Here is a 26818-nt window from a genome sequence, read left to right as displayed (position 1 = left end):
ATTAAAGACTTGTTTGACGGAAATGGAAACTTCCATGATATCAATTATTTTCAAAATATTCTTGTAAACAAATCCAACATAATCAGTGAATACAATATTTTAAAAAAAGTTGTAAAACCTATACAGAAACATCATGATGTTTCAAAGGGAGCTTATATAAACATAAAAAATCAGACGATGATTATGTTAGAAAATAAACAAAGACTACAGATAAACCAGATAAGTAGCAAAATTATATATGACATTTTTCTAAAAAAAACTTTTATAAAACCTTACTCCGAGAAATATTGGTCGAGAAGCTTCGGCTTTAGTTTTGAGGAAAACAAAACACGCATCTATCAATCAAAAATTACGAAAATAAAAGATAAACAATTAGCAGAATTTAATTATAAGCTTTTACAAAATCTACTTAATAATAACAAAAATGTTCACAAATGGAATAGAAATGTATCGAATAAATGTCCTTTTTGTGAATCACTTGAAGATACAAAACATCAAATTTTTGATTGTAGAAATGTAGAATTGATTTGGAAAAATATAGAAAATCGTCTGAATTTGAATATAAAATGGAAAAATATTGTATTGGGTTTTTTCTATGAAGAAAACAAAACCACTATTTCATTGAATTATTTATTATCATACATAGCTTTCTTTATATATAAGATTAAAATGAAGCTAAGATATGAAAACAGAGAAGAAAATATAAATGATATCTTGTATTATGTAAAGGCGAACCTTATGTATCAATATGAGATTTATAAAAAATTAAATGTAAACTTTACATATAAATGGTTCTATGATATTTCGATAACTTTGTGATAATTATAGTCTGACTATCTGAAGGGGTCTGTCCTTCAGTAGTGCTGCCATGTGGGGGTAATTATTATGAACTCAGTGAGGTGGAAGATGTTCCCCATGGCAGCGAGACATAATTGTTATTATTCAATTATTTATCTATTTATCTATTATTATTAGTTGTAAAAACAAATATTTGCATATTTTTATATTTATAAGGTAGTTCATCTTTTCGATTCATATCATATATGTATAATTTCTATGTCTATATATTTATATATATTTATTTATATTACATATACATATCTACATATAAGATATGATTTATCCAATCCAATGGGCCCCTGGCACCATAGGTGAGGATTAGTCGGGAGTATCTGAGGATATATTATCCCAAGTTCAGTTGTAATTGAAAATAAAGAAAAAAAAAAAAAAAAAAAAAACATTGACGTTGAAACTCCCATTGGACCCATAATAAAAGCTAAATCAAATCAATTTATATGTTTTATATTTCATTTCAATTTTGATTTCATGTTGTACACTTTTGATAAAATTTTGATCAGAAACACGGAGATCATTATAAAAGTAAAGCGCGGTAAATAAATCTAATAACGACGACAAACTGGATATTGACGCTTAGGCAGAGCAGTGAACACACCAATTTTTTGTGTAGGGCTATGTAGAACTCTTTTCCAGACTGACTAACTTGCTAAAACAACAACAGTCTAAGGGCTTCTTAATTTATCGGTATGTATATTTTTCAAACCAATTCTTCCAACAGAGTGAAAATAAATGGTCAGGACGACCATTAATTATTACATTATTAATAACAATGACCTGTACCGCGCATAAATCGGCACAGCATTATGCTAAGGCATTCTTTATATACCCGGCATGACACATGAAAATTTTACACTGGTATAGCAAAAGCAATTTTTTTTTTAATTGTAGGTCAAAATTACTTTACCATGATATGTTTGGCGTCATAGGGGAAGTGACAAAAAGCAACAAAAAAAAAAACAAAAAAAAACCGTGCAAGTTGATGATGACAATTTTTTGATCACATTTTTTAGTGCCAGGAGATACAATAGAGTTATACACATCGTTATCCGATTTTTGCATCAACATATCAGTATCTCAGAGATTATCAGTCAGCGTAGCACAAGATGTTGGTAATTTGTTTATTAAAGTTGAATTAAAATGTTTGATAACAATACTGGAAGACATATTGGAAATAAAAGTTTTAATTTTATTCAAACGTTTACAACGTGTTTCTTATTTCCTTTCAGTATTTATAACTTATTTAAATGCCTAAGATATCCTTTACAGACCTTTCTTATATGTTTTCTACCATATTGTTCATGATGATAAAAAAATAACACAACTTTGGACAAAAAATTTAATTTCGCAGGGGTGATAAGGAAGCATACAAAATATTCTACCTTTACTAAATCAGTGCTACATTATGATGTCACAGTAGGCGAGATGACGTCAATTTGATAACACAAGGTTTTTGTTATATTGGTATTTAGAGATATAATTTAAATTTTGGAAAAAAATAGAAGCATGTGAACATTAACAAACATAAAATGTTTTTATTTTGATATACTGGTATCTCTCATTTTGATTACAATCAACCACCGATGACATCATATGTGTACTTCAAGTAACTTGGGAATTGATCATGTCGTGTAAAGAGAATTTGCCTTAGACGGGTGTTGCTAAAACGCGGAACGGAAAACGGAACGGAAAGCGGAACGTAACGGAAAATGGAAAATAAATGTCAAAGAAAGAACCTTGATTCGAAATGAATCAGACATAAAAAGCAATATTCATGATATAAAAGTCATATTTAATGAAAAATTAACGTTAAAAAATATGATATATTTGTGAATTATGCTCCTCTCATAACATGTACATGCGATGGTCAATAAAACACATACTGTGATTTAGATGTACTAACTTATGTTAATCACTTTTTATTTTCGCGGAATTATGCGTTGGCGAAATTCAAATTCTCGCGTATAAAAGTATTCCTTACGATTATATAGAGGAATGACAACTATTCGTGAAAATTATGCCTCGCTTACCAAGAGTCAATGACAATCTCGCGAAAATTTAGTGATCTACAGTTGTATCCATCTCTCAAATGTTTCGTTCAAATCATTTTTAGAGAATGCTTATTTATAATTAAAAAAATCTTGTATTGAAAAAGACGGAAGGAAAAAGACTAGTAGTATGTATACATACATGTATCGGTAAAGACAAAAAATCTAGCTTTGACATACTGGTGTACAGATTATGCCGCATACATTGGCGAATCCGGGAATCTTGAAATGGGGAGGGGGCAGTTTGAGGTTCCCTTAGTCACACACATATATTGGTCACAGAAAGGAAGGGGGTCTTTCTCCCCTTTAAATCCATGAGTGGCATATGATATGCATATTGAGAAATTCAAATATAAATGGCTGCAAATAAGAAAATACGTTTTATTGGGTCATACACCGCCATCCCCTCCCCCCCCCCCAAAAAAAAAGTAAACTCACTTTAATAACTTAATTAAACGTATGGACGATATATTAATTTTACTACAGTAAAGATTTACAACTCCATCTATCCAAGATTTTAATTGATAGGAAGCGACTCTAACTTGTATAAAATTTTAAAAACCAGTTTTACAATCGAAGTGTTATCCGGGCTTGTGGGAAAGGCGTGCTCTAATAGTAATCTTATTAAAGAAGATTTTTTTTTACGTTTTATTTTTTTTTACCAATTATCATGATTTATAAAGATAACAATTATCCCCCAACTGTTTTCCAGACATAACCTTTATACTATTGAATTGATCATTGAAATCTCCAACACTTTCTGTCTGTTAAATTAATAGTAGTCAGTAAGTGTAAGAAAATAATGCTGAAAGAAATTGGAGCTATGTCATAAGAGACTTAAAATGACTAATTAAACTTGTATTGATCATGGAGGGATTAAATATGTATAAAATAATAGCGTTTTTGAGAAATTTAAATGTTTTAAATGATTTAATCTCAAATAATATTTTCCGTTTTCCGTTCCGTTCCGTTTTCCGTTCCGCTTTTTAGCAACACACGCCTTAGACGGTTTGTACAAAGATACGTAAAATGGAGTTTAAAAGAAAATAACGTGAATATTGTGTGAATTTTAAATGGAGTTCAGTTAATTATACAGGTATGCTAATTTATTTTCATCGATTATATTCTCTTTCAAAGACAGTCAGCTATATACGTATCCCGGTCGGCCTTTCCTCTGTCATTCTTGTCAAAAATATTGCAATAGAACAACAATAAGCTGGATATTTCAAAACATAAGATTTGTATAGTTGGAAAGTCTGCCTTCTGACAAACAAGGAAAGTGCTGCTAGAATCCCGTGTTAGGCATGGTTTTATGAAAATCTCGGTTCGTATGTATAAAATTCAAAACATAGGGTAAGGTTTCGTGCGAATGTGTAGAATATTTTTTTACGGACAGGACAGTGGGATTCTAGCAGCACTTTTTAGGCAAAATAGATGTTTTTCAGCTATATCATTTACTCAAAGAAATTATTATACCCCGGGGTATTGTTGTACTGTTAGCTTTTTTATTAAGGACAATTTCGCTATTAATAGAAGTCACGTGATGCCTTGGCGCTGGTTCACGTCTTTGCGTCAGACACTCTTTTATCTGTATGCAACAGTTAATAACAGTTTACGTTCATAAGAGGTTTTGATAATTTTTTAAACTTAATTTTCTTAAAAAGTCTAAATTTCCCTAGCAATGAATCATATGCTTCCTTAACATACTCGCGTCCTTTAATCATGTCCATCGTTGAACATGGCTATACTGTAAGACAAATCTAAAAAAGTAAAAATAAAAGTTACAATAAATTTCACATTATTATTTCGTAAAATCTATGTTAAATATACAAATAAATTAGTCTGTAAAATTCTCGAAATTATTTTTTAAAAAATCAACAGATTTTTAATTAAGCTGATAATCCGTCGATTAAAAAATATTGAAATCTACGGTTCTCATGACCTACAGTTTTAGTTATTTTTATTTCTTGAAAGTTTTTTTAAGAAAAATATTTGTATCGAGAAGACATGCATATATTTAAGCAAATGGTTATATATTTGAAGAAAAAAACGAAGGTTTTTAAGGCTTCAATTCAGGATTCTTTAAATGTACATCCATTCTTTTGTGATTTTCAGTGCAAAGGAAACTTAATCACCAAGTTTTCCCCCAACTTATTTTGTTCTAAAATACACTGTTTGTTTCGATATTAAAATGTACGTACATTATCTATCTATTTACCCCCCCCTTTTTTTTGTTCTAAAATACACTGTTTGTTTCGATATTAAAATGTACGTACATTATCTATCTATTTCCCCCCCCCCTTTTTTTTGGGGGGGGGGTACATGTAAGGTACAGATATGGAAATGGGTCTGGTAAAAATGAAGTGTGGTATACTACAACTTCCATTACTTGTAGGACACTGTTAGGCTATCCATGATATTTTTCTTCTAACGTCCCTTTCAAGATTATTTAACTCAAATGATTCGTCAATTTTAAAAGAATAAGATGGTAATCTTTGTGTTCAAAATCATTTCTTTATAACAAGTCAAAATGATTGTTGAAACATTTGACTTTTTAAAGAGAGTTTTTCTTAAGATAAATAAAACGCATCATTGTTAAAAATAGGACACATTAATGAGTTGTCTCTTTTTTTCTCCAGTAGGGGAAAATCCGTTGCTATTTTTACAAAGCTAAAATGAACCAGGAAGCTTTTGATAATTACATGTTTTGGCTTCTTTACTTACTTTTCAATACATCAATAGAAAACCTTAAGGTAAATTAATGTCTTTAAATAGTTTTTTTTATTCCGTAAAAAAGAAATTAACTTGTAGTAATTTTAAAATATATCAAAATATTAATTTCGATCGCTCAGAATTTATGGTTAAATGTAATTATAAAAATGGATATAATTTATGATTATTGATTACTTCAGATATAATAAAAAGTCTGGGCTTTGTTTTATTTTTTTATTTTCGTTCTGTTATTTTTTTTTTTATTTTATTTTATTTTATTTTTGCTTTTGTTTTGTTCTTGAAGTAATTAAAAAAATCTTGAGGAAAGAAAAAAAAAGCAAGGAAGAAGAAACCAAAAATCGACATTATTTCTCGCAAGTACAGTGCTAGATTTGTTAACAAAAAAAGAGGATATTTTTGTTATATGGAAAACATGATTATATAGAAACTTGTATATGGATACTTGAATAAAATTTCAATGTATTCTGAAATAAAGTTAAGGATTGTGAAGATATATAACAGATCTAAAGAAATTATATATCATTAAATGTTATTTAAAAGAAGTAAAAATATGTTAATTGTGATAGAGAAACCACTGAAAATTCATGATCAGTTTGGTGTGTTCGTCTCTGTAAGAGAACTTAAGCTTCAATACTACAACCCTATGTTTTGCTATCCTTCCTTCGGGTTGCTGTGGTATTTGTTTGTAACAAGAAAATTGAAATAAAATTATTATATTTTACATATTCTCAATCGTCTAAATCCAGGCACCTAACAATGCGTTAGAAATTCGGGGTAGGGTAGGTCAAATTCAACTATTAAAAATACTACTTTTGTTAAAAAAATTTGAGGAGTTGACTATTTAAAAAAAAAGTAGGGCGGTCCAGCCTTTTAATAGATAGTTTAAATGGTAAACGTTTAGATAAGTAAAATAAATCGGGTCTATCCCATCCACCCACGATCCATCGTCTTAGTAATCTGCGTGCACATACCATGGACTTGACATCGAATATGTTGTGTTTTCACATTCAATTTCACTATGGGTATAACATGTTTTCAAAAGAATGCCTTCCGAAAATTAAATTAGCATTAAAAGCATTAAAATGATATTTTCTTTTTCAAAGATCATTCTACTCTTTATCTTTGTTCAGAAATTTGAAATATAATTTACAAATATAATTTACAAAGCAGATGAAATAATTTTATTTGGAGATTCTACGTTCCCCAAACAAGAACAAATAAAGAACATGCACGGATCAAGAGGGGGTTCAAAGGGGGTATTTAAAGAAAGGTGGGTGGGAGCATAGGGAATTTTGATATAAAATTTCATTGCAAAAGCTCAAAAGTCTTGAGATGTCGCTCGGAAATGAAATGTGTACAAAAACCTTTCAATATAAATGACCGAAGAGCAAATGCTTACATTGATTAAAAAATATAATGCACGTAATAATACCAAGAAAACTACTTTTATTTATTTTCAACTCAGAGTATTAGTGCTATGCAACTATGGATCCACTGTGCTGTCATTTGCCTGTTTGGAATAAGTCTACACGCAGGGCATGCCAAGGTAACGTAATTTCAACCAATTACTAATATTTGCTTTCTTTTATGTTAATCTATCTTGCATTAGTTACATACAGAACTAAATCTACAGTAAAATATCATATCATAGTGACATTTATGTAGATTTATATTTATTTTGGAATTTTCAATTTTAACTAGAAAGAAATGTAACCAAGATGGTTAAATTGAATCTTTTTATGAAAGGTTCTTGTTCCATTTCAATTGCAATTTTTAATCGTCAAATAGCAAAACTAAAAGGGTTACTTTGAGTTTTATTGTTAAATAAAGGGTTACTTTGAGGACTTATTAAACTTTTACAGCATCCTGAATTGTTATATTTAAAAATTGATAATATTTATTTGTTCTGTCATTTTCATGCTAAAAAAATACAAGTATTTGAGAACCAGTGTGAGTGTAATAGAAAAAAAAAACCTTTGTGTACTTTTGTGCAATGAAAATTACAACTGCATGCACCCGACCTATAGGGTCATAAAAAATGAAATACGAGGGCTGTTATTAAGATATATAAGAGCAGAGATAGTTTTTAAAAAATCATCAACATTTTATAAAGACAAATTAAACAATTATGCAACATTTCAAATTAAGAGGATAGTCAGATACTTGCCGGTGAAATGATAAACCTGCATATGTCTGTCGACCTGGAACATCATCACTACGTCATTTTAACGTCACGTCAGCCGAAAATGCATGTAAAACGATCTTGAAGCGTATACTCTTCTTTTATTATTATCATGTGTGGCATAACAAAAATTAAACAGATTTCTTTAAACCATTACTTTTCTTTAAAAATGTGTGTTGTTGATACACTAAAATGTAAAATGTTCAAGTGTCATATATTCAGCATCATGCAATGCCGATTTATTCATCGCAGCTAAACATTATTAATTACGATACAGTAAAAATAGAATGATGGCTGTATCGAAATTTTGATATTATTCTGGTTGAATTATTGGTTCGAAAAATATATACCAATGAAAAAAAGATACCATTCGACATATCTAATCCTGGTTATTATTGTTTAACATGTTGGAAGTTAGGTAAATAAAATCCTGCATAGCACTACAAAAATTTTTAGGTCCCTCTCTGCTCCGAACTGATGTCAAAATCAATTTTGTGGTCGTTTTCTGATTTCTTTACCGTCTTAATCTTTTAATGATCTCATAATTTCTTATAAGAATTCTAATAAACTTCAATACTATAAAGTCAAAATAAAATGGAAACATTATATACTTACAGTGAACTATTTTCTCTTTTGGGTCTATCGATGGTTTGAACAGTGATGTTTGTTATTTTCAAAACCTGACTTCGTGACTGCACCGAGAACCCCCATCATCAACACATTATAAACCACTGTTGAGAAGAAATTAAAAATTTGTAATATAAATCTTTTCTTTTATGAATCCTTAATGTTTGTCAAACGTTTATGCAAAGTTTTATTAAAAGACGTTCAATAAAAAAAAATATACAGAATGTCTCAATAATTTCCGAACAGTCCTGGTTAATGCAACCCTAACAACAATACTATAATTAACTAAAGTTTACTTTAGATAACTTTAGTGGAACTTAGTAAATCGAAGTGTTAAAGTTATCACTATAGTATATCAAAGCATTCAAGTATCTACTATAGTGTCAAAGTGTTCACTATAGTTAAACAAAGTTTTCAAAGTGATCAAAATAATGTCAAAGTTATACTACAATAATAAATCAAAATTTTCAAAGTTATCACCATATTAACAAAGTTTCCATAGTGATCACGACATAAATTCAAAGTTTTCATAGTTATCACTATAGTAAATGAAGTGTCATAATTTTCACTATAGAATACATGTATCAAAGTGTCAAAGTGTTCATTATAGTAAATCAAAGTTTTCACAGTGCCAAAGTATCCTTTTTAATCACTAGTGCCAGTCGAATGTTACCAGATATATTTTATAGATGTGTTTATAGATTCTATCTCTGGTTATGGGTGCGTAAAGTTTAAGGTAATTTTTCATATTCAATTAGTCGCTTTTGTTTAAATGTGCACATTGGACAAGTGAAAGGAAGAGAGATATGTAAATTTCAAATGTCCAACATAATAACAGCACAATGGCGCTTAAAAACAATCCCGACCCGTGAATTAAACAGCAACACCCGAAAAAGTCTACATGCAATGTGAAAGGAATTGGAAAATTTATGACACTTTCCCCTTCATGTTAGCCAAAGTATGCAGTGATTTGATGCCATATTCTATTATGACGTCATATCTAGATAGTTCATAGAGATTAAAACAGTTTGAACATTTTTTTTAATTTTACGGACAGCCTAATCAGAACAGTCTAGCTGGTTTTAGTGTTTAGTGAAACCCCGTCGGGGTCTGTTTGAGTCAATGACTCTAAGTAACTATTTCATTTTCAACATATCAATAGATAGAAGGAACTTTAAGGGAGACATTGCATTGATTATAATTTTGGTCAATTGGCATGAGTCATTTTATATATAGATGTGTTTACTTAACAATTTTAATTGCAATTCACACAAAAAGGGAAAAAGTTTGTTCCGTTCGTGAAATGTATTTAATACATGTATATGCCTTCAAAATATTGAATTTTTTCAGTAAAAGCAACTTCCAATTTAAAATGTTTTTTTTATTTCTGTTTGTGATAGATATTGGGTTCAGGATCCTGTTTAGCAGCAAGTATAGAACAGGTTGACTGGTGCCCTCGTACTAAGTATGATTGGGAGCTACAAGCAAGGAGAAAAAAAAAAAATGTTCAAATATAGTTCTGCCATGTTTCAAATATAATCTGTTATATCACTGTCTGATCAACACATGGCAGAACCGAATGTACTCCGTTTGTGCAGCACCGGATAATATTCTAGGTATATACATATTTCATATTTGCACACTTTCACAAAGAAAGAAGCTTAAAAGAAGAGACCTGCGAATTATGTTCACCACAAAATGCAATTTTTCAAAATATATAACTACTGAACGAATCCTCAACCACAAAATCAAATCCCTCATATATTTTAATCAAACCATGGAAATTTGATTCCTTTAAAATCTGTATTTTTACAGTATACTAAAAATCTATTCATTTAAAAAATAGGGCCATAGTTACTAATATAAGGCTGGTGTTGGGGTCTGCTGCTTTCTTTATTACGTATTTATCAAAAGATGCCCTTACTTTGGGTCTTTATAGCAAAGATAACAGAAAACTTCTGTTTAATTATTTATATTTATTTGGCGATATAGGTCACGGCTGCATTGAAACAAATAAGGGCGCCAAGCATCAATTCTTGCCTTGGTGGCGTCCCCACAAATAAACAAGCATAATGGAGAGCCCTGGGAACAGACGCTCGCCTGCTTGGACAATAATGGCAAAATTCAATTAATTGTGCACCAAGTCATATATTAAGAATCAAGGTTAGGCACTACTGGTGAGCCAAATATCCGCTTGGGCAATTTGTTCCTCCAGAAAGAATGTGGTTCCAGCCGTGACGGTTAGGACGGGACCTTGCTGTGAATATGGATTAATGCTTATATTGTCTGAAAAAGAAAACAACAAAACACAAGAAAGCAGCAAATAGTTTCCATTAACATATTACTTTATTAAGGGGTGTGGTTGGGAGGGGTTGAAATTTTGAAGTAACTTAATTGATTTTTTGCGATCGACGTCACTGGTTTTAGTGCATGGTTTTGGCTAATACCCCGAAAACCCTGAGAACAGGATGACGTTAATACAAGGCCAGGACAGGAAGGATACCTCCTAATACCAAAATAATAAAAAGCTCGATGGTACTTTGATCAACGGATTTAACGTTGAGTGGTTAAATCGCATTATTTTATTTCATGCGAAGTATTTGCAAGTACACATTATAATATTCAGCTTACACTGTAGTTACACATTGAATTAAAATATCGATATATTTGGTATATTGTCATATATTTATACGCATACCTTCTCTTCATATTTCTTTTTAAAAAGATGAAAATAAGTTTGTCAACATAATTTTATTTCAATACTTTCTAAAGAAATGAGAAAAAAATCAAGTGTTCTTATCGTTACTTAGTCTTAATATAAACAAATAATTGTTCATTGGATGTCCATGTTTTTGTTAATCTCCTTTTCTCTCTTCAGATTATCATTGTGCTGAATTTAATATGAAAGGAAACAGAGTACAGCCGAATTACGATACGGATTGTAGAAACTTTTCTAAACCGTGTCCCTTCAAGTATCCCTCAACGTTAGCTTATAAATGTACGTATTTTTGTAAAATTTGAAGAAAAACAATTGCTTCTCAAATTATTGCTTATCATTGAAATACAAATGTCAGTTTCCTTACTTGTTATTACAGACTCCACGGTATAAGAAGTAAGTTTAAAATTAATGCCGTTTGTTATGTTCACTTGTTACAAAACAAAAATGGGTGAGCAAAAATTAAGGATTTCATTTAATTTCGTAATGGAAAAAAGGCATGCATGTTCCGTAGTGTTATACATTATTCCAGGACTAAGAATTTTGCGTAAAATGAACAGAAGAAGGTGGACAGAGGTTCATAAAATATACTTATTGATATATCCATAAGGTTTTCTATCAATAAAGGAATACAAGGTAAACTAGTTTGAACATTGAATACTGGAAAATAAAGTGTTAAGAAATATAAAGTCTACTCAATATTTTGTTAAAAGTAAAAAACATGCATATGACCGTGCACGTAAAATATAGATTGATCAATTATCAGATAATAGCATGCTTGTTATGATACACTGAAAAAAAGGTTATTTTTCTGTTAAAAATAAAAATTGTTCTTAGACAAAACTTCAAATTTGATAACCAATATAAACATTTGATCATTAAGGAAAAGGAAAAAGTGAATACATGTACCATGTATCGTGTTTTGTATTCTCTACAATCTAAAGACACATTATATAGAGCAGAAATTATGTAAATATGTAATGCATTTTTTTTTTATTATTTTATTAGTATATTTAGAGTCTTTACATTAATTCAGAGTTTAAATTTAGATTGTTATGTAACCTGGTTTTAAAATGTTGGAACATAAAGGTACATCAAAATACAACTAGAGGAGAATAAATAAGATTGGACTGATTAATATTAACAGATCAGGGGTGTTATAAATTGGTCCATCAGGCAGTTCTTCAAAATGAAGCATCTGATTCAACTATGACCACAGAAAATAACAAAGACCTAATCAGCAAAAACAGAATTCAAAGGTAAGTTAAATTCAAACGATTTATGTGCTAATGCCAACGTTTTAAAGAGACTTATTTTCAAATTAGTCATTATGATATTTTTCTGACATTTCTTCTCTCTTGTTTGTATTCAGGTTGCCTGTCTGCAATATGAGAACAGTTATTATCCTTCTATTCGTCGCCTTTCTTTGGGATGTGTGAATTTCACCAAAAATGAATGTCCTTGTATCTTACGTACACAGAGAGCAAACATTGTTTTTTATCCTTTAAAACTAAAAACACAATAGTTATTGTTTTTAAATAAAAGTTTTTTTAATCATATATTTAAAACAAACCACCCTTGTTTCTTTGTTAATGTATCACATGAATAAATATTCATAATTTAGATGTGATCCCTCATCATATAATCATGGTATTTATCTTAATTTATTACCGTAGCCAGTCGCCGGTGTGGCGCAGTGGTTAGAGCGTCTGCTTTAGAGTCGAAAAAGTAAAGAATTGATCCTTACCTTGCGGGATTCAATCCCCCCTTGGTATGTGGAGACAGGTCCTCTGGATGAAACGGTATAAACCAACATCCCGTGTCGCAAAAAGTGCTGATACGAAAAAGATCCCTCCCTGCTCAATGACTCTGAATGCCGAGCATAGGAAAAGCTGCAGCTGCCCATCGGCAAGTGGCTGCGTCTCCATATGAGTGAAAAGGGAAGTTAAACAGTATACATTCAATTAAATTTAGCCACTGCATAGGAACGAGAATACTGAAAAAAACCCTTTAAAGTAAAAAAAAAATCATTGTTTGATAGTTAATATTTTGATTTTGTAATATATTAACATTTTAATTAGTATAAAAGAAATAAATCTAAATAAATAATAAATGAAAATTGTTGTGAAGGTATGTCCGTACCTTCTGAATTTTCAATCAGACTGTTAGTTTTTAATTGGAATACTTTGAATAAGTCATAATCTGACCAAAACATCCATTAAAGACATATCCTTGCAGGTTAATTTGCATACATCATGTCTCAGAGTACATACCTTTTATAATTCAATAGCTAAAATGGAACTTTAGTAAGTGTGATATAATAATTTACTTAGCTATTCAAGAAATCAAACTTATGAAATCATAAATATTCATTTGCCCAGAGAATATTTGAAATCTTTATCAGAAATCATTAACTATTGATGTGGAATCTGTTCACGCATTTCAGAAAAATAAAATCTCAAAATATCTTCATTTGTTTAAAATTCTCAAAATCTAAACAGTTTATATACCAGTTTACCTTTAAAACCATAAGCATCAAAACGGGCTGGAAATTGATTCTCGCGGTTTTTGTTGAAACTTGGTTAAATAATTACGTTATAAGCCCGAGTTACAAAAAAATACTATTGAAAGTAATAGATTGGTCCTGTTCCCCTGGCAACCAGGTTTCCTGTTTTTCCACATAGATGGAAACTATCTTACATTTCTTCCAATTAACGTGACCGGTCACGGTAGCCTAGTGGTAGAGCGTTCGCTTCGTGATCGGGAGGCTCGGGTTCGATTCTCGATCGCGGCGCCGCATCATACCTAAGACGTAACCATAGGTAGTGACTGTTCCTTCGCCAATCGCTCGGCACTAGAAGTGAAAGTCACGGGTCTTTCGGATATGAACTTAAAAACGTAGGTCCCGTGTCACGGTAGGCGTTGGCACGATAAAGAACCCTCACTGTTCAGTGGCCCTGAGTGCCGAGTATAGGAAGCCCTTCACCGGCATCGGTGACGTCTCCATATGAGTGAAAAATTCTCAAGAGGGACGTTAAACAATATACAATCAATCAATCAATCCAATTAACGTGTATTTAATTCATACAGCTGATTTTTATTTTTTTCCATTAAAAGAATTTGTGTATTTTTATGCAAGGCAGTTGAAAAAAAAATAATTTGGACCAGTCGTTACATGTAAATGCCCAATAATAAAATAAAAATGCTTTTAAAGAAGGGGGTGAACATAACAATGTGCACAAATAAGCAGGCACTGGTCAAATATTCTGATGCTATGAATTTTACTTTAAACATTATGAAGAATATATTAAAAACTGCAGAGGTATTATTTACTTTAAGAAAATAAATTGATTGTAAAGTTTGTGAAGAATTATTTCCCCTTTAGGAAATCTTTTGCTTATATCAATGAAAGTGAAAGTGTACACACAGCAGAGAACGACTTTGAGGAGTAAATCCTGTCTGGTTTGGACATTATCAGGGTTTCTGAAAACATATTTCTGGTATTTTACATCACCCATATCCAAACTATTTAACATTTGATCAGGCTTTACTGTGTTTGAGGTGATAATGAATTGCATCCTACGAAATTCCTGCCTTTGTGACAACAAGTGCTGCATCATTAAATAAGGTATTTAAAAACAAAGTAACGTCAGGGCTGAAATTCGTCGATGCAATTTTTTTGGAATGGGGATGATTATGGGTGACATGTGCCCTTTCATTTAGGAACTTATTACAAAAAATTGAAAGTACTTAGAAATATATTTCTTATCAGATTATATTATTGCAGAAAAGAAAAAAAAGTAACTATTTAATTAAGATTTTTGTCACAACAAAACACTGTGACAGCTGAGTTTAAGCCTAATTTATAATACACCGTGTACATTTTATTGAAACAATATATGAAGGAGCAAATTAAGGTCTATAGGGAAATCTGTCAACTTTCAGGAGGAGAGGAGTTCCTTTTACGAAGATAGAGATATTGAGGATATGTAAGTTGGTCGTTCTTGAAATCATAGATTTATGTCTCCAAATTTTAGCTGAGAAAGACATATATTATATTTGATTTAGTCATGTTTTCTGAGGACGTCTCAGGATTCCATTTATCTTAGACTAATGTTCTGGAAATTAAATGAGAAATCAAATGCTTTTTGATAAAAATGAGTTATTTAACTTGAACAAAAATATCTTAATGAGGTGGTTACAATTTTTATTTATGGTAATCTAACTGTAATTAGTGCGGTGGTTTGTATAATAAGTTATGCATCTATTTTCAATTTTCCTCGGTTAATACTTATTTTAACCTCCGTGCCAAAATGGAGAAGAACAAACTCACAAAACCTTAAAATTACATATTTAGTTTTGATTGTCTTTCTTAATGTGTATGATTAACACTGATCTCTTCAAAAGTTTCTTTGTACTTGAGCTAAAATGTAAAATGATGGAAGGAAGAACGGAAAATGAGCCACATTTCAAATAATTTATTCCATTAACAAATTTTTATTGGCAAAATTTGAGGGATATACTATATACCATATTCTTTCAGGGGGAAAGTATAATATGGAAAATATGTTTAAATTCATCTTTTTAACAAGATTTTTTTTAATCATCTGCCTGACAGGGTTTTACACTATTAATATGCTACTGCAACAATAAAGAAGGTTTTGTTATTAAAAAGCCTGCAACAAACCATTTATTAAACAAGAAGTCTATGCTCACTGGTACATTGTAATACCCCCGCTTCGATGTGAAATAATAGAGACTATCATGTTGATATATATAAATTTTAACGAAAGTTTGTTATTTATGGTACGAACAGATACACGGATAAACAGGAAGTTGACATAAGATTTAAACTCAAATATTACCTACCATATGACAGACCTTAGTAAATATTGTGCTAGAACTTCAAGCATATCCAATGGATAGTTGATGAAAAAACTGCGACCAAAAACCTGTTACTTACAGACACACACGCAGCCAGACAGACGGACAGACACACAAGTAAATAAGAATACCCTCTATCCTTCGTAGCGGTGATATGATAATGCCCTGGTAAAGGAACAGCAAAGGATCATTTTAACAACAGCAGAAACAAGTTGAATCAAGAAGGGGGGCACTCTTGACTATGTGCATGTCCTACTTACACTAAAAAATGCATATATGTGTTAAAACATATGTATATTCTTCAATTAATAAAGGAAATGCCTTCAAAAGGATATGCCATGCTTTTATGTAGGTATTTAATTTTTCCATGGAAAGAAAACCTGCTGCAGTAATTCAGGTATATGTGATCAGTTTAAGTTTGAATTCATCTGTTTTTGTCCGGGTAAATAAATTACAGTATTTAGAAGTATATTCAACACTGGTGGCAGTGCTATCATGCTATGGGTTGTATATACTGGTATCAATAATTTTTTGGATCATTTCTGTTTTTTTTCTATTGAAGAAGACATGTAAGCCAGCAATAAGGCAATACATTTTATAAATTGAAAAAAAAAAAAAAATCAATGAAAGGGATTTTCCTAAACTATTGGCTGTCATAGCAACCATTTTTTAATAAATCATGAATTACTATTTCATGATTTAGTGAAACACAATTAAATTCAATTATTTTATTGAAAAAGAAAAAAAAAGGTCATAAATGAAGCTATTATATTATTTTTTGCATACTTGTCAGTAGCACAAAAATTGAAATACATGTAGCAAGCATTATAAGAAGTGTTAAAAAAAACTTTACTGTATTTTATTACCATTCCAATGTGATTTTAGACATTTGAATTTGTATGTATCTTTTTCTAATGAACATAACTAAGTTAACAAATACAATAAGTTTATCTATTTAAATGAAGAAATTAAATGATGCAGTGAGGGCACATGGTATGCATGATGATAACGTCAATAATTATTATAATAGTGATTTTTCCTGACTTTTTGGTTGGTACATGTATAGTTACACATAATTTTGTCTATTTTATTAAGTTATAAAGTTTATTATATATTAATATAATATTTCAAAATAATGAGGTTTATAGGCGTGTTTACTTTTGATTTTTTTTAAAACTATAATTTACAAAAAGGAGCCAAAAGTTGAATCGACAAATTAATCCAAATTCTCTGTACCATTTTATATCTTAAATCAAAGTACTGAAAGTACTGATGGGAGTTGATTATTAAGTTAATTCGATGTATGATTGATTGATTGTATAGTGTGAAACGTCCCTCTCGAGAATTTGTAACTCATATGGAGATTCCACCACTGGCATGCCGGTGGAGAGCTGCAATTTTTCTTTTACTTATACTCAGCACCCATTGAGAGAGAGGGATCTTTTTCGAGCCAGCACCTACTGCGACCCGGGACCTTGGTCTATACGGTCTTATACGAAATACCGGTCTCCAAGTCTTTTGGTGGGATTTGAACCTGAATTCGATGTATGTATCCTTGCCCACTTTTCAAATTATAATTATATTGATGCTTCTTGATTGAGGTATGTGAGAAGCAAATGCATAAGAGGATTTCGTGATCCTACAGAGTCAAAGCGGTATGGTTTGTTCTACTTTAAATCACTTTTAATTCACGAGAACTTTATTTTCGCGTAACTAAGCGAGACAGCGTGAACGCAAAAATTTCTTTCTTGCACATATATAAGTATTCTTTACAATTTTATAGAACAATAACCACAATTCGTAACAAATTTTGTCACGCTAATAAATACTTACATGTAATGACTATCTAGCGAAAATAAGGTGTCGCAAATTTAGTGATCTACAGTAATAAGAAAATAACTTGAATGATATGAGAAATCTTGTTAGATGATCCGTTTTCAGTATCTAAGATAAAAAGATGTTTTAGGATAAAAATAAATTTCAAGACAAATTTTAGATAAAATTAATAACGCACCCTTTGGGGAAAATGATATTATCTTAATTTGGGCATGGGGGCATGCAGTACTAATATGGATAAATGTTGACATAACTTGATAAAAATATCATCAAACGATTACGTCATCACAATCGAAGTGGACAGCTTTTCTCGATAGAATGAAATTTAATTGTAGTAAAATAACAAATACAATCTAAATTGGTGATGAGAAAATAAATGGAGCTTTACTTTGAAGATATTTCACAGATATAGATTTTGGTTCACAATTTTCATCTCTAAAATAGGAAAAGACTATTCAAGCCCATACCAACAATTTATCATCGATAGTATAATGTCCAAATGTAGGGTTAATCTATCCAATTCAGAAATTACATTAAAATTTCTAAATAAGTTGCAGATTTTTACACACCAGCTGGTATTGAGTTTTAAAAAAACCAGTTGATTTTTTTTTCACAGATTGAGCAGAAGTAAATTCTGAAAAAAAAGTTTAATAGCTAGGTTGCTTTTTAATATCTTTTTATAATACACTAGTATACAATGTACCCAGCAGGCACGCAACGTTGCTTCAACGTTGAAAGGAGGTGGAATATAGGTTGCAAAGTTGATTAACTATATTTCAACGTTGTTTCAACGTTGAGGTTTCAACGTTGAATCCTCAACCTTTTTTCAACGTTGAAACAACGTTGAAGCTCTAACATGTTTTCAACGTTGAATGTTCGTCGATATTTCAACGTTGAAACAACGTTGAAGCTGCAACATATTTTCAACGTTGAATGCTTGTCGATATTCAACCTTGAAACAACGTTGAAGCTGCAACAAATTCTCAACTTTTGATGTTCGTTGTTATTTCAATGTTGAAACAACGTTGAAGATTCAACATGTTTTCAACGTTGAGTATTTTCTGATATTATAGAATTGAAACAAGGTTTAGAAATGCAAAGTTGACTGTTTGTTGATTTCAACGTTGAAACAACGTGGAAGATTCAACATATTTTCAAATTTAGGAAAGTTAAGAAAAGAGCGGGTAATGACTGAGTATTGAGCATTTTAGTTTTTAAGGTCAAAATATAAAGGTTCTTTAACTCTTAATTTATGCGATTTTTCGCAAGATACACACGGTTGTATGCATTGTTAGAAAATATTATATATATAATTATACACAATAAATGAAACACATGCATTGTGAATTGATTTACTCAAAAGAGTTGTGCCAGTTCAGCTATTACCATTGTGAAATTTAATAAATTGTGAATGTAGTTATACATATTTATAAAATATGTTAAATATAAGCATTAAATAAATAATGGCATCTTTATCCAACATCTCACTGTAATTCCATGTTACTTTAGAATTAATAAAAATAAGTATTTATTCCGAATTAAAATTAAAATTAGACTCATATAGACCCGTGCCGTATACTCTTGCGCAAAATGTTATACAGAGCGAATCTAAGAAGTCATATTTTATCAGATTGTGCTTTTGTTGTGTGTATTAATTCTATAATCTTTCATTTCACAAAATACATAAAACAAAAATTCAAATAAACACAACAATTTTCACACTGACAATTAACCCCGGTCAAATAGCATTACTAAGATCCACTCCCCAAAAACCTTCGAGATATCAGATAAGGAGTGCCTCTCGCTTAGTTGGTCAGTTTCAGTGTCAGGATAACCTTGTTATGCAATTTTCTTGCTGGGCAGAGTATAGCTGCAGCTTATCTAGTTCAAAATTTGAATTCAACTGATGGACAAGAAGTGCGCGCTGTTCATATTGAATGTGTTTTCAAGATACATACACAAGGATTAAGGCTGGAATATCAACTTCTGCTCAGTAAGTATTATTTCCTTTTCATGGATTTAAGAAATTAAGTTTATTTAGTATCTGTACATCTTTTAATCCTTGTTTTATAAGTATATGTGAAATGCACATCCTTTGTCCGTGTATTATGTGTATTGTTGATAGTCATTTGGTTATGAAATATAAGTATACTAATATATTATACAATTATGATTTTAGTTCATCGTATGGTTCAATCAACCAGTGGTGAGGGAATTGATTGTATATAGTCAGCCTTGATTGCATCAGATTCTTCGCCCGTGAAAATTATACAAAGGAATGCAACATTTTGTAAGTACACTATGTCTATAACATTTTTTAAGTAATAATTATTTATAAGCATACTAATACAAATTTTAATATGAAGTTAACTATTATTCTTTTTAATCATGTTAATTAAATCCAAGTACCGGAAAATATTCCTTTGTCTGATTTTTTTAACTATTCATGTATATTTATTTTTATCGTTTGAAATAACCTGTTGCGTACGTTGTATCGAAGAAATTTCTTTCACATCTTTATTTCTTTTATTAATAGGCTGTTGCTCTAGAGGATGGATTCTCATCCCAGGTAGCACAAAACATTTTCAAAACATTTTATTGGTGTTGTAAAAAGGTTTTTTCGAAACATTTCAGACTAAACATTTTAAAAACATTTTTAAAACATTTTCTCTTCTCTTTATAACATTTTAAAAACATTTTTAAAATGTTTTCAAGAAGCTTATGATTAAATCCTTTTGGAACATTTTTATAAAATATTTTTGAAACGTTTTTAAAATGTTTCAAAAGGTATGTTTAGCTTTCAAATATCAAAGATTTTTATATTACGTTTTAAAAACGTTCTAAAAACATGAAATGAAACATTCCTTTTCTATAAATCTGAAACATTGCATGAATACGTTTCTGAAACATTTGGAAGGAACGTTGTCAAAATGTTTTTGAAACATTCTTAATTCATTTAAGGAACATTTTTCTTAAAATTATCCTGAGGGTATGTATAGCTTCCAAATATTAAAGATCTTATAAAACGTTTTAAAAACGTTCTTAAAGCATGAAATGAAACATTCTTTTTCTGTAAAACGGAAACATTGCCTAAACGTTTCTGAAGAAATTGTAAGGAACATTTTTAAAATATTTTTAAAACATACTTAATATCGCTGTTAGTTATAAACATTAAATTCCGGATATTTTTCGGCCTAGGCAGTGAAAATGTTTATTTAAAACATTAACTAAAATAATTATTTTCACTACAATTGAAACATTTATAGTTTTTGTAACATTTTTTGGAAACATTTTCAAAATGTTTCTGAAACATTTATGTAATTGCGGCACAATTTAAATTCATTTATAAATTTTAAGAGTATGTTATGAGAATAATTTTAGAACATTCAATTTAATGTGTTTTCCTTTTTTAAAGACTTCATTTTTCATTGCTGCAACATTTCATTTTTCATTGAGATTGCTACATTTTTTAATGTTATTTTCAAAATGTTCTTAAAACATTCAAATAATGTATGATTGCGATTTTCCTAAAATTTAGTTTATGAAGAAAAAAAAGAGAATATAGAACGAATGGTGTTGAAATGAGTAATTGTAGTAATTTTTTAATTGATTTTTTCCGGTATTTTATAATGATTTCTAGTTTTGGCTTATTGATTAAACAGACATATATAAAGTCCTTATAATTAAAACAAATCAAAAAATCAATAAATGAAAGGATAGGCAAACACAAAATTTAAAATATAAATAAATGTAAAAAATCATAAGCATTTGATAAAACTCTTAATGTATTTTTTAAAAATGTTCTTAATCAAATCTGTGATCCACTCCCAGCATTTTACTGTGAGGCATTAGATAGGGATTGGCACACTGGTCAGTTTCAGTGTCATGATAACCTATTATGCAATTTTCCTGCTGGGCAGCGCGTTACAGAGGATAGTGGTTTGCAGCTTATCTAGGCCAAATTTTGAATTCTGGTAAACAAGATGTGCGCGCTTACTCCGTGCCAATTTAAATGAGAAGACTTTGCACCATAAAAAAACAATAATAACCTCGGGATTTATTAACTTTGAATGGTAAGAATTATTTCTTTATCATAGACTTTAAAAGATCATTTAAAAATGACTTTTATACTACCAGTGCATGATCAATAATTTTGTACAGATGTATGTTTAGCATTAAGAAATGACAAAGCGTTAAGATTATACACATGTATTTGATTTGAATATTTCATTCTTAAGTCAACGCAATTATATCCTTGATTCAAGTATTCGTTGTCTTTGTGGAATGTTTTAAAATCATCAAACAATATGTTGATTTAAAAATGGAATTTCTTTACAGCATGGTGTTGATTGCATCATCCGTATTTTCAAATTCCCCCATTCAAAAGACCCGCCTTTGATGAAGGCAAAGGTGTACGTAAATACTATTACTCTTCAGTAATATAGTCATAGTAATTATTTTTTTGCTTTTTTCAATGCAAATGAGGAAAGAACTTAAATTTGATATAATTATTTAAAATATTTTTTGTATATTTTCATTGATCATCTTAAGATACATTAGATGTAGAACGCTGATACAAACACAACTTTCCTTATTTTTACAGGTTGTGCTATTCGTTCCGAGGGGCGGATTCCTTATCAGCCTTTTCTGTGTATGTGATTCTAACTAAGTCTTATAGATCCGCCGCTCTATTCGACCTATACTGTGAACATAGGATTTCTGTGATTCTGTTCTTTTAAAATTCAGTGAATGGATTAGACGCCGTTTTCACCCTTTAAAAACCCGGTGACTTGAAAGAAAATAAATAAAAACTTATACCGAGAATGGAATTTAAATGTGATTAACATATTGAATATGGTTTTGTATTAAAGGTTAAAAAATTAAATATAATTTGTGTTTATTTCTTTTAAAATATAAATACATCATTATTTAATGAGAAAAGTAAAATTTCAGTAAAAATACTTTTGTAACCTCGAAGTGAATGTTTTGAAAACGTTTTAAAAACCAAACAAATTAAACGTGAAAAAAAAAACATTTTTGAAAATTTTTTGTTATATTTTATAACAATGTTATGATAACATTTGTTGAAATATTTTGTAAAATGTTTTAAAAACATTTAAAAAACCATACAAAATCACGCGATTACAACATTGTTCAAAAAGTGTTTTCGTAACATTTTAAGAAAATGTTCCAGAAACATTTGCTGAAATATTTCACTAAAATGTTTTAAAAACGTTTAAAAAAACATACAAATTCACGTGATTAAAACATTATTGAAAATGTTTTTGCAACATTTTAAGAAAATGTTCTGACAACATTTTGCTGAAATATTTCACTAAAATGTTTTAAAAACGTTTAAAAAACCATACAAAATCACGTGATTAAAACATTTTTAAAAATGTTTTCGCAACATTTTGAAAATGTTTTAAAAACATTTTAAAAATGTTTTTATGTTAGCTGGGATGTTCATTTCTTTCATTCGCGGGACTTAACTACAGATGTATATGCGTGATTAAAATCAATGGATCCGCCACTTTGTGGAACTTAGTAGTGTAAGACAGACGAGTACTCTGAAGAACCTTGATGTGATAACTGTGACCCCCTTTTCACTAGGAATATAAATTTTGTCAAGTAGTGATTTTTGAGATTCAGTGATTGAATCCAAATTTGTGTTTGTCTTTAAAATACAAACTAAATGACTTCTCTCACAATCGTAATACTGGATTATAACTTATATAAATATTACGCAACTTGAATAAGCAAAAAATTATTAGAATTTGAAATTTATTTATTTATAAAATAAAACGTTCACATGTAATATGAATTCAACGTGATTTCAACCAAAAATCAACGTTTGTACAACCAATAAATTTCAACCAAATTTCAACGTAATTACAACCAATGTTCACTTTTGTTCAATGTTGATATTTGACGTTGAAACAACGTTGAAGCTTCAACGTTGCATCAGCTTTCATTTGCAACCAAACACCAACCATAAATCAACCAAAAATTCAACCTATTTTCAACGTTGATTCAACGTTGAAAATTGACGTTGAAACAACGTTATGTTTCAAAGTTGCCTCAACTTTCATATGCAACCAAAATTCAACGTTGATTCAACGTTGAAGTGCAACGTTGATTCAACGTTGAATCAACGTTGAAATGCCTGCTGGATATGTATTTTTAGTAAATGGCTAAAACCCCAAAATTTCAATTACATACAATTAAATAAGTTCAATGATGTTCAAAAATGTAAATATAAGTAGAGTTCATGCAGTATGTTTTGTAACAGATTGTTGTATTTCATAATTAATAGAACTCGTTCGATTGTGACAGATTAATTATGGCTTTTTGCCTGGTATAATTCTTTTTTTAAATTTAACATTTTATATTTTTGAGACCGATTTCCGTGAAATATCACTAAATTTGCAGCGAGATATTTGTTAAACCACAAAGCATAATATACGTGTGTATTTGGCTTTTTGTCTCAAAATGTGTATGCACTAATTACACAGATTTGTGTTAGAGGGAAATTGGATACCTCAACATATATCCACGTCCTTAAAATACTCAATGGGCCAACAATGTGCAATAATCTGTTTCCACTCTTTATCGTGCTTGGTCAAACAGTCATCTTATCACGCAAATTGACTTTCACTATACTGTATGACTGTACAACTTTCCATTAACAAAAGAAATGAACAAGCTTCATATATTACGCATATAAAAATCATCCTGTATACTTTGATTTACTATCATTCCGGACACAAAAGTAAAAGGCGAGAAGAAAAATTTAAAATTAAGTAAAATTAATCCATGCAGTAGGTCACTTCTGCATCAGTGGGGAGATCTTATCTAAAGCTTTACACATATAAGAGATTCACAAGCACACAATGCCCGCTGAGTGGTGCACACATATATATGTATTGTAAACAAAACAACTAGCCAAGACATGAAGTTTTGTTCTCTGTATTCCAATTTGACTTTGAATATAGTACATCTGATTACTAAGCTCATTGTTCTAATATCTAAATATGCTGAAGCAAAAGAATAACAATCATTTTTTCTCATCATATTGCAGACGCGTTGTAAGTATAGGGATTTTCCTGTTTTAAAATTAGAATACATGCACAATGTATGAATACATATCAGAATTCGGTATGATTATTTAGGTGAAAGATGCTTTAGAGGAAATTAAAATGACAGACTTAAGCTGAATACAGAGTGATTGTGGGCAATATTGTCAAAAACTAAAATTTCTTTATTGTAAGTTTAATGGGGAACTATTTCGCAAAACTCATTTTCTTTGGCGGCTGTTTGTCAGTTGCACTTCCTGTCCTGGCCTACTGACATAGACTCGTTGATATAATCAACTCCCAAAAATAACGTTAACACCGTTCTAAAAAAATTATATTTTGTTAAGTAAGGAATGGACTTATAAGTGACAGTAGTTGTTTGTAATGGATTTCCGGTGTTTTCTTGCTATTATGCTTTATATTGTATTTTTTTTAAATTTCTTAAAAATTTAAAAATTCACACTTTTTACTGAAAGACAATTCTTTCATTACCTACTACTGAATAATTTTATCAGTTGTGGTGGTTACTCCAATAAATTTTCCATCATAGAGTCAATAATATGTAGAAAATATAAATGTATGATGAATATGGTACACTTTCAGTAGGTTGCTCTGTATTTTTTGCCTAAAATGGTTGTTTTGGTTACCATGGCAACTGGGATTCAAAATAAAAAAAAATGACCCCAAAAATGTTCTATACATGGTGCTTCTACATTACAAGCAAAAAATCAGCCAAATATGTTATATGTCATTCCCAACTTTTTTTTCTATTTTTTTTTTAATCTTACAGAGATTGACTCTAAAGAATTATATCTTAGGTTACGAATAAACTCTTACTTTAATATGCTTGACCAGAGAAATTTAACAAAACAGCTTTTTAAACATATATACCCCCATTTTTGGATGTCATTTTTTAAACTTTCTTTGCAAAAAAAAAAAATATAAAGATTATATAGGCTTAATATCAATATAAATAGATATATTTATTGGCAATTAAGAATTTTGTCTCTTTGTTGGTACTAAATGACATGTGGATGTGATGGACAATGAAAAGTGTTAATTTCCAAAAACAATGTATACATGCATTAAATGCTTTGAGTGCACAATTGCACTATAATAAACAATAATATTAAACATGCTGAATTATTTTCAATCATCCAATCGTATTTTATTTCCAAAGAAAATTGAAAAGCAGAATTTCATATTGGAAAGTAAAATTAAAACTGGATCCGCAAAAGTATGGACATTCCTTTTGTCACGTTATATCTGAAAAAGAAAAACGATCTTTGGACAAATTTAAATCAATATATTTGAAATTTCTATCTAAATATCATTGTGTTTTGTTTTTGTCATACAACTAAACTTGATTTTTATCGCCATGTGGTTACAATGTATGACTATAACTGCAAGCTAATAATGTTGTTGAAATAAATTTGATCTATAACATCAACAAAGGATAATAAGAAGGATTTTACGTTTTAAAGTATTCTAAGAGTTATCATTATTTCATCACTTTACGTGTTTCTGAATAAAGTTTTAAACACAATACCCTTTAGATTGTAAGAGGGTGCAAAATGATTTTGTATTAAATAAATGTGTTCAGCAAATCAATAGACCACGTTTAATAATTTGCAATGATTACAAATACAAAGTAAACTTTTTGGGAAAAATCAGTTTCTAGCACTATGATATGAGACCATAAAATGAGATTAACCTGAGGTGAAAAATTTGATTCTATTTTTGTCTCTTTTTTTTATATATTAGATTTTCCATGTTCTTATAAAATTAGACTAAAAAGATATGATGAGCATTTTGTTAGGTTATCAACGTCAGATGTTATATTAATTTTAAATTTTGACCC

General features: G+C 30.0%; 1 protein-coding gene and 1 long non-coding RNA gene across 2 annotated transcripts; both read left to right on the top strand.

Moving 5' to 3' along the window:
- Positions 1-7061: 7061 nt before the first annotated feature.
- LOC134259451 (uncharacterized) lies at positions 7062-12838 on the top strand. Its single transcript, XM_062742034.1, has 5 exons — positions 7062-7182; positions 9846-10061; positions 11324-11443; positions 12309-12420; positions 12534-12838. The coding sequence occupies exons 2-5, from the start codon at positions 10025-10027 to the stop codon at positions 12598-12600; spliced, it is 336 nt and encodes a 111-aa protein (XP_062598018.1). The 5' UTR covers positions 7062-7182; positions 9846-10024; the 3' UTR covers positions 12601-12838.
- A 6460-nt stretch (positions 12839-19298) lies between these two features.
- LOC134259450 (uncharacterized) lies at positions 19299-20443 on the top strand. The gene is made up of 3 exons (XR_009990358.1): positions 19299-19874; positions 20061-20171; positions 20418-20443. It is a non-coding gene; the product is annotated as an uncharacterized LOC134259450 (long non-coding RNA).
- Positions 20444-26818: the final 6375 nt, after the last annotated feature.

This window comes from Saccostrea cucullata, unplaced genomic scaffold (genome assembly GCF_032062105.1).
Source record: "Saccostrea cucullata isolate Sc308-1 unplaced genomic scaffold, CSIRO_AGI_Scuc_v1 ctg1636, whole genome shotgun sequence".
In the NCBI taxonomy this organism is placed as follows: domain Eukaryota; kingdom Metazoa; phylum Mollusca; class Bivalvia; order Ostreida; family Ostreidae; genus Saccostrea; species Saccostrea cuccullata.
Note: the sequence above shows the minus strand (reverse complement) of the source record. Positions and strands in the feature narration are given on the sequence as shown.